General features: G+C 38.2%; 2 protein-coding genes across 3 annotated transcripts; one reads left to right on the top strand and one right to left on the bottom strand.

Moving 5' to 3' along the window:
* Positions 1-2,182: 2,182 nt before the first annotated feature.
* LOC131682550 (syntaxin-5) lies at positions 2,183-3,989 on the top strand. 2 transcript variants are annotated; one of them, XM_058964111.1, is made up of 4 exons: positions 2,184-2,573; positions 2,629-2,968; positions 3,025-3,305; positions 3,379-3,987. In XM_058964111.1, exons 2-4 carry the CDS (start codon positions 2,770-2,772, stop codon positions 3,844-3,846), a joined length of 948 nt encoding a protein of 315 aa, XP_058820094.1. In that variant the 5' UTR covers positions 2,184-2,573; positions 2,629-2,769; the 3' UTR covers positions 3,847-3,987. The 2 variants fall into 2 exon arrangements, with proteins under 2 accessions (XP_058820092.1, XP_058820094.1); XM_058964109.1 differs by having other exon boundaries at positions 2,183-2,968; positions 3,379-3,989.
* A 614-nt stretch (positions 3,990-4,603) lies between these two features.
* Positions 4,604-5,613, bottom strand: LOC131682551 (protein SCO1 homolog, mitochondrial). Its single transcript, XM_058964112.1, has 2 exons — positions 5,249-5,613; positions 4,604-5,194 (listed from the first exon to the last, which is right to left on the bottom strand). The coding sequence occupies exons 1-2, from the start codon at positions 5,481-5,483 to the stop codon at positions 4,638-4,640; spliced, it is 792 nt and encodes a 263-aa protein (XP_058820095.1). The 5' UTR covers positions 5,484-5,613; the 3' UTR covers positions 4,604-4,637.
* Between the last annotated feature and the right edge of the window lie 3,191 nt (positions 5,614-8,804).

The following is an 8,804-nucleotide window of genomic DNA, read 5'->3' as shown; positions in this document are numbered from 1 at the left end:
GTCTGAAAATATTTCTTTATCGCAATAACAATAAACATTTGCTTACAAAAATAAACATTTTTAATTTCAGTAATTTTGTTTTAATTTCAATAAAATATCTATCAAAAATGGAACAATAACTTTTTTTTATTGAAACAATAAATAAATTTTATTGAATTCAATCAATAAATTCTCGACAAACATATGATTACGGCCTAAAAGCCAACTGTTAAAATTCTCTTTGAAAGGAAATTCCGAACAAACCGTTACTCGCCAATGCGGACGAACATGGCCAGGCGATTTAAAAAGTTTGACGTTTGACTCAACTCGCCTGTGCTAATTGCCCCTCGGAACAAATGCAATTTGCGAATGCGATTTAAAGGCAATTTCAATACTTAGACAAATTTTTTGGCGGCTGAAATGGACTTGGTTGTTTTTCGCGTTTTTCAAACATGGCGGTTCATGTTTGGTTAGAGCTTAAAATTGTTTTTTGAACAATTGGTGTTTTCACTTCTCGACAAACATATGATTACGGCCTAAAAGCCAACTGTCAAAATCCGCTTTTAATGGAAATTCCAGACAAACCGTTACTAGTCGAACACAGTTCACAACAGTTTATGAAAGAGAAAACTTTTCATTTTCGTTTACTACCAACATCTGTGATTGGCGTGTAACGGTTTGTCCGGAATTTTCATTCAAAGTGGATTTTGACAGTTGGCTTTTAGGCCGTAATCATATGTTTGTCGAGACTTGTACTTTGTTTGTCTAGTGCACTTCATTTAGCCAACGAATGTGGAAAATTGTGGAATAGTGTGTATGTATAGTAGAACAAGATCTCTGAGTTAGTCTTAATGAATGTCAGATTGTGATAAGTTTTGAAGTGCAATACCAATTTCACCATTGATTCTTCCTATAATTTGGTGGTGATTACCTAGTATATTGGTAAGTATATGTGAGTAGATAATAAATCGGAAAATAAGCATTATTTTTAATTTTCATATTGGGCAATTAAGGGCGATAAAAGGGCGCGTTCCGTGGGCGATTTGGTGGCGATTTAAGGGCGGGTTGGGCGGCGAAAAAATTACGGCGGCAAATCGCCCAAATGTTGCATTTGAAATAGCCCCCTAATTGCCAGCAAATTGCTGGCAAATTGAAGGGCAATGAGCGCATCCGAGTTGGCAAATAGCCCCCCGTTAGCCAGCAACTTGCCCTTTTTGACTGGGAGGTAGTAAACAAAAGAGAAAAGTTAGACAAAGTACAAGTGAAAACACACCAATTGTTCAAAAAACAATTTTAAGCTCTAACCAAACATGAACCGCCATGTTTAAAAAACGCGAAAAACAACCAAGTCCATTTCAGCCGCCAGAAAATTTGTCTAAGTATTGAAATTGCCTTTAAATCGCATTCGCAAATTGCATTTGTTCCGAGGGGCATTAGCACAGGCGAGTTGAGTCAAACGTCAAATTTTTTAAATCGCCTGACCATGTTCGTCCGCATTTTTTTTGACAGGGTATGAACTGTGTTTAGCCAGTAACGGTTTGTCCGGAATTTCCTTTCAAAGAGAATTTTGACAGTTGGCTTTTAAGCCGTAATCATATGTTTGTCGAGAATTTATTGTCTCCCGACCAATATTTTTTTTTATTGGTCTTGATCCATATTTTTATTGAACCTACAAATCTTTTTTCTGCGAGTACACGTAATTATCGACAAACATATGATTAGGGCGTAAAAGCCAGCTGTCAAAATTCACTTTGAGTGGAAATTACGGACAAACCGTTACACGCCAACCACAGATGTTAGTAGTAAACAAAAGAGAAAAGTTTTCTTTTTCATAAACTTATGTGAACTGTGTTTTACTATCAACGGTTTGTATGGAATTTCCTTTCAAAGAGAATTAGACAGTTGGCTTTTTAGCCGTAATCATATGTTTGTAGAGAATTACAGTTTAATTTTTACAATAAGTTATGCTTCTTAAAACTATCGCAAGCTGTTTACTGGTTTCTGATCAGCTGATCTTTAGAAAATTTACGAACAGCTGATCATAGTAACACTAAACCTATATAGGATCAAAATAAGAGCGCAGCAAATGACATTCCGGTCGAGATAGGGCTAGGAAAATAACGCTGTGTAACACAGCGTGTTTTGCCTCATAATCCTCTCGAAACCTAACTGACACATGCATATAAGAGTAATACCTATCGCAGTGCATAGTGTCGTTGGTTCTCATAATCCATTTAGAAATGTCATTTGAGAAAGTGAATTTTTCTTTGGATTCCACGTCATATTTTCTAAATTATTTCACAAATTACAGTTTCAAGTGCTCAAAAGTTATCATTCTCCTTAATTTGCGTTAACTCGTTTCTGCGACCAATGTCATTCGAACGGTAGCGTTTGTCGAAACAATAGTGGACAAATTGCCCTAGGTCAAAACAATCTCTGCACTTCGCTAGCCTTTCGTATGTTTTGATTAGTGAAGTCGATTATGAGATGCAATCTAGAGCTAGGCGTCGATTTGGTCCAGTGGAAGTAAATGATTCACTCTCTGGAGTTGCTATAGGAGACACAAATAATATTACTGAACAGCAAACTGAAGAGTACCAGGAAAAATCGAAATATCGTGAAACTAGCTGGCTACCTTCTATTCCACAGAAAATTCTATCTAGTGTCATAAGTTCCAGATCTTTAGAGAAGGATTATTCTGGTCAGACTACGCAGACCATCCCAATTGTTGGTGGAAGAGGAACTTTTCTTTTTGAAGACGAAGATAAAGAAAACGAACCAGAATTCATCATGACGGCTAGGGATCGATCGACAGAGTTTGCGAATGCGATACGATCGCTTCAAGGCAGAAACATACAACGGGCAGTCAATGTACGGGACCCCCGAAAAGCTAAACAACTGCAAAGTTATTCGGAGTTTATGATGATTGCTAAGCACATTGGGAAGAACATTGCTAGCACTTATACAAAACTGGAGAAATTAACGTTGTGTTAGTTCTTCCACGGCGGTAAATGGCATATAAATTAATGCATCATTTTATTTTAGTGGCAAAGCGAAAAACCTTGTTTGATGACCGACCAGCGGAAATACAAGAGCTAACCTACATTATCAAAGGCGATCTAAATTCATTAAATCAACAAATCGCTCGTCTACAGGATGTTTCCAAGTCACAACGGAAATCCACAACTGGAAAGCATCTCCTATCACATTCCTCCAATATGGTAGTTGCCTTGCAAGCCAAGCTGGCCAATATGAGCTCAGATTTTAAACAGGTTCTAGAGGTGCGCACGGAAAATCTCAAACAGCAGAAAACTCGTCGCGATCAGGTTGGATATTTGAATTTAATGTTATTTTAGCCGATTGATCTCATTTGCTTATTTTACTACTGCTCTTACGCAGTTCAGTCAAGGGCCCATTTCCAGTAGTTTGCCGCCGTCGACAATGCGTGGTTCTACGCAAGGTAGTCTTCTCTTGCAAGAACAGCAAGATCAGATCAGCATTGACATGAACACGTCCGAAGGGTCAGAGCGAGTTCCACTTCTTCAGCATCAACAACAGAAACAGTTAGTACTGTATGATGAATCCGATAGCTATGTTCAAGAAAGAGCCGAAACAATGCAAAACATTGAAAGCACGATTGTTGAACTCGGTGGTATATTCCAACAACTTGCTCATATGGTTAAGGAACAAGAGGAAATGGTTGAACGCATCGACACAAATCTACAGGATGTGGAGTTGAACGTAGAAGCGGCACATGGTGAAATTTTGAAATACTTCCAATCGGTGACTAAGAACCGCTGGTTAATGATCAAGATCTTCGGCATATTAATATTGTTCTTTATATTTTTCGTTATCTTTTTGGCATAAGCTGGCAACTTGTGACCAAAACGTATCTAATTTTGTGTACACTACGATCAGCGGAAGTGTTACTTGGTTGTTAAGTTGATGTAAATATCCAAACCAATTTATCAAAGAAGCTTATAAATAAATGATTATTTTATCCAGTTTTTTATGAAGTCTTCATAGAAATACAAAAAAATTACATCTTTCATTTACCTCAGATGGAGTACCCTTCGAAAGAATGTTTGATTGAAGGGTTCCCCAAGTAAACACTTGATATGACATCAATTCCGTATACTGTGGACATTCACAAATTACGTCACGCAAAAACAACCCCTTTTCCCTTATGGCATTTTCGTTTTTGACAGTACACTACACCGGTGTAGTCGGTGCTACACTCATTCAAACCTGTAATCAGTCTATCTCTTTTTTGCACTACACCGGTGTAGCACCACGAAAACGCTTTTAGAATTTCTTTTAAATGCTAATACCTTGTAAACAAGCTCACTGAACTGTGAATTGTTTTCTTCGATATCGTCATCGTGCAATGTTCCATATTTTCGTCAATAATTTTAACACTATCCTTGACCTGAGTAATGGTAAAATCAACAGGTTACCGTGCGATTAATTAATAAATTACAACATGGTGTCAAACCCACCCACCGTCCGTCCCTGTCCCAAAGTCGCGCTTAATTTGAAACGAATGATTTCCTACGAGCGAATGTAAAGATTTTCGTTAATCATTTGAAACATACGAGCAATATAAAAATGAAACCACTTCAAATAATATATCAACAACTATTCATTATGACTCATTTCTAAAACCACGTTTTTTTGTGTGCCTGTTTAAACTTTGCCATATTAATAAGTATCGAACTTTTTACCTGTTCTTTGTCGCGGTTTTGCCCGTAGTAATCTACAAACTGGCCTTCGGGATCCACCAAATACATAATGATCGTGTGATCCACTATATAATCTTCATCCTGATCCTTAGGTCCAGCACTGAAGTAAACGCGGAACGCCTTACACACTAGTGCAATCTGATCAACGGTGCCCGTCAGACCGAGTAGCTTGGGATGAAACTCCTTCACATACTTTCCAACAAGTTCCTTTGTATCTCGCTGTGGATCCACAGTAATGAAAAGTGGTTGAACTGGATCAGCTTCTTCCAATTTGTCCAAACCATCTACAACAGCTGCCATTTTCTCAAGCTCATCCGGACAAATGTCAGGACAGTGCGTGAAACCAAAATAAATGAGTAGCCACTGACCAAGAAAATCGGCAGACTTTCGAATATTTCCTTCGGTGTCCATCAATTCCCAGGCACCTCCGATTGCCGCTTTTCCTAGCTGTCTTTTCCTTTCCTTCAACAAAGCTAAAAAAAATAATTTCAATTTAATGAAAAACTGAGGTAATTCATTCCGCATACCTTTTTCCTTCTCATCCTTTAAATACCACATGAAGCCGAGACTTCCAAGGCCAGCTGTAGCAATAAATGCAAAGCTTCTCCAAGTAATAGGACCTTTTCCTTTCATCGGATCAGTGGACCGTTTGGTTGCTGTTGTTCGTAGGAATGTGCCATTTAACCATGCTCTGTTGTAAACATTCGGATAACCAATCCCTTTGCTATGTTGCAAAATAACACGAGCAAATATCTTGGACATTATTAGAAACTATTGCGTTTTGAATACTGGATTAACAATCGTATTTTTCACAACGGTTCCACCCGAAATTTCTTCCGATACCTATTGGCTATACGATTGTGTAAAGGCCGGCCTTCTTTTAAAAACAATGACGAAATAACTTAAAGTACACTCTTAAAATCCATTACCTATTGGCAGGGATACCAGGTATATTTTTCAAATGTCCACATTTTTTTTGTCTGAATGTCTTCACATTTCATAAAAATTTCATTTGTCTTCAATGGCCAGGATTCTGAATCGTTTATTGATTTTGAGCCAGAATTCTGCCAAAAATTAGTCACACATCCGAACAAATTTGTCTTCAAAATGAAAAACACGTCTTCACAACATTTCAAATGTCTTCAAAATGAAGACTAATCTTCAAATCTGGCATCCCTGCCTATTTGTAATGGGATTTTCGATCGATTGACGCCGGTGTAATGTAGAAAAACTCTCAGTAAGAGAACTGCGGAGAAAAAAACAGCATTTTTGGCAACGTATGCCCCGGCATTGTATGGCAGCACGTCCAATGTTATAAGGATAGGCAATGTTCGATTGGATTCGTTTTTTGATAGCTAAACGCGAATCCAATCGACCCAAAATGGAGTCTCCGCAGTTCTCTTTCTAGAGTTTTTCTAGTGTAATGGATTGCACTGGTTTTGCACTTTCCTGGTCAAACCATTCGGAATCCTGAATGGAGTCAGTATGGATTCCAAATCAAATGCAACAACCGATTCTGAAACCGATTGAGTTTGTCCAGAATTTCCTTTCAAAGAGAATTTTTACAGTTGGCTTTTAAGCCGTAATCATTTGTTTGTCGAGATATAGGTTATTTAAATCAGAACAAATTAAGTTTTGGACACGACCGAAACAAAACAAATATTTTGGAAACATTGGTCGAGAGGGGTGTGTCGTTTTCAACAGGGATTAGCAAAATACAAGAAGAAGCCAGCTGGCGGGTCCTATCCTAGGGTGCTTAAGGCTAGTTTACAGTTCGGGAAATGGATCGCGGGATTTCGCACGGGATTTGCGTCGGGATTTGATCAGGGAAAATTTCCCGCCGAGATCTCTCCAAACTGTCAAACCAAACACTCTGCTGCTTCTTAAAAATACAAACAGTATCAAACTTGCAGCGAATTGTAAACTTTATAAAAATACTATTTTCCCCGTCGGAAACAATTTGTGTTGAATTGTTCCCGGGCGGATTTCTGTGTGGAGAGTTTTAAAATCCCGTGATGTTTCCCGCGGTTGGGTTTACACTTCAGGAAAACTGTCATTTTTGTGTAGACTTATTTCCCGTCACGGGATTTGAAATCCCGAGCTCCATTTAAAATACACAGGGACCCAAATCCCGTGACACGTTTTCCGAACTGTAAACTAGCCTTTAGGGTGCTTACAGAGTGGCGGCGAGAAGCTGAGCAGGCGCTTGTACTGACAGTATGATGCGAGATGCGAGAAGCCTGCTTGCAGCATATCAAATGGAACCTGTCAGAGTAAAAGCAGGCAGTCGGCGCCGATCCGCTCCGCTTTCACTCTGACATCCTTCCCTTGGTTTGCAGTAAGCAGGTTTCTCGCATCTCGCACTCTAATGTCAGTTCCAGCCCCAGCTCAGCTTCTCGCCGCCACTCTGTAAGCGGCCTTACAGAGTGGCGGCGAGAAGCTGAGCTGGCGCTGTAACTGACATTAGAATGCGAGAAACCTGCTTGCTGCAAACCAAATGGGTGATGTCAGAGTGAAAGCCGAGCGGATCGGCGCCGACTGCCCGCTTTTAGTGATGTCTGATTTTGGCAAATAATCGATTATCCATTAATCGAATAATTTTTGAGAGCTTGATTAATTCATTCGATTAATTGACCAAGATAAGCGATTAAAATCAATAAGCGATTACTTAGTAAATCTTAGTTTGGCGACCAAAAACAAGGTCACTGGACACGTTTTGAAAAAATTGGAGAAGCTTTGTCATATTTCTTGTTCTGCAACTTTCATTTTCAACGCACACCCTTCATTAATTATGCTCTCGATTAATTGATAGCCAGCTACTCGATTTGCTCGATTATATCGGAAGCTTGTAATCGATTATTGATTTTTCGATTATTTTAGAAATTAATCGATTATTTGCGTTAATCGAGTAAAAAAAGGTATCACTACCCGCTTTCACTCTGACAGGCTCCATTTAATATGCTGCAAGCAGGTTTCTCGCATCTCGCACTCTAATGTCAGTACCAGCCCCAGCTCAGCTTCTCGCCGCCACTCTGCACAGAAAAAAATGTTGGTAAAAATAAAAGTTTTTCACTCTAAGCAAAAAACAACCAACGCATAATCTTAGTTTAAAAATAAAACTTTTGTTTTGAGTACTATTCTTCATTTGCTTAAAAGGAAAATTTTTACTTCGATTATTATTCTTGATTAATTTAAAAGTTTTACTTTCAACCTAATAGTTGGCGTTGGTTGTTTTTTGCTAAGAGCGGAACACTCTTACTTTTACCAATATTTTTTTTCTGTGTGTGTAAGCACCCCTAGATTATGAGTTTATTCATGTCATCTTGCAAATTCGTATATACAGTAGAGTGGGACATGGTTATATAAAAAAATAAAATTACGCTCCGAGTAACTTTTTGGGTTCCATTCAGCTCCCAGAACAACTCTGCAAATTTTTAGTTCGATCGGTGAAACTATATTTTTGCACCCATGGTTTAAAATTTACATGGGATTTCGTATGGTGGGGAAATCTACTTTTGCAAAATAATTCTTCCAAGAGCCGCCCGTTATCACCTAAAAATAAATAGATGACTGCTTTTTATACGAAATTTGTCAAAGAAACAAATTCTAGAAGACCACGAAACGATCTGATGCTTGTGGAAAACGTTATTAAGCAAAAATCGATTAATGCCCTGAAGATTGATAAAAATTTCACTTTTCGTAGCATCACTGTTGCTGACGGTCGAATTATATACAAAATGTTTAACTTTTTCTTATTATGTACAAAAGAAACCTCAATGTATCCCCCAAAACCCTTGCGAAGTGACCAAACAGCATAGACAAATGATTTAAACACATCAAGAGAAGATCAAAACAAAATTGCATATAATTGGACAACAAACAGCAGTGGTGCTAGAAAAAATGAATATTTTATCAATCAGAGCATCAATCGGTTTCTAAAGCGTCAGATCGTTTCGTGGTTTTCGAGACTTTGTTTCTTTGTTAAATTTCCCATAAAAGCCACATTACGATTTATTTTTAGGAAACAATGGGCGACTTCCGGAGGAATTATTTTGTGAAAGTTCCCACACTACTTTTACAGTA

Source organism: Topomyia yanbarensis, chromosome 2 (genome assembly GCF_030247195.1).
Source record: "Topomyia yanbarensis strain Yona2022 chromosome 2, ASM3024719v1, whole genome shotgun sequence".
Taxonomy (NCBI): domain Eukaryota; kingdom Metazoa; phylum Arthropoda; class Insecta; order Diptera; family Culicidae; genus Topomyia; species Topomyia yanbarensis.
Note: the sequence above shows the minus strand (reverse complement) of the source record. Positions and strands in the feature narration are given on the sequence as shown.

Bases quoted from the DNA above. Each gene is read 5' to 3' on its own strand.
- LOC131682550 (XM_058964109.1), top strand. From the start codon at position 2,467: ATGCAATCTAGAGCTAGGCGTCGATTTGGTCCAGTGGAAGTAAATGAT. The intron at 2,969-3,024 runs GTTAGTTCTTCC...ATTTTATTTTAG, and splicing joins ACTGGAGAAATTAACGTTGT to TGGCAAAGCGAAAAACCTTG. The intron at 3,306-3,378 runs GTTGGATATTTG...GCTCTTACGCAG, and splicing joins AGAAAACTCGTCGCGATCAG to TTCAGTCAAGGGCCCATTTC.
- LOC131682551 (XM_058964112.1), bottom strand. From the start codon at position 5,483: ATGTCCAAGATATTTGCTCGTGTTATTTTGCAACATAGCAAAGGGATT. The intron at 5,195-5,248 runs GTATGCGGAATG...TATTTTTTTTAG, and splicing joins AAAGGATGAGAAGGAAAAAG to CTTTGTTGAAGGAAAGGAAA.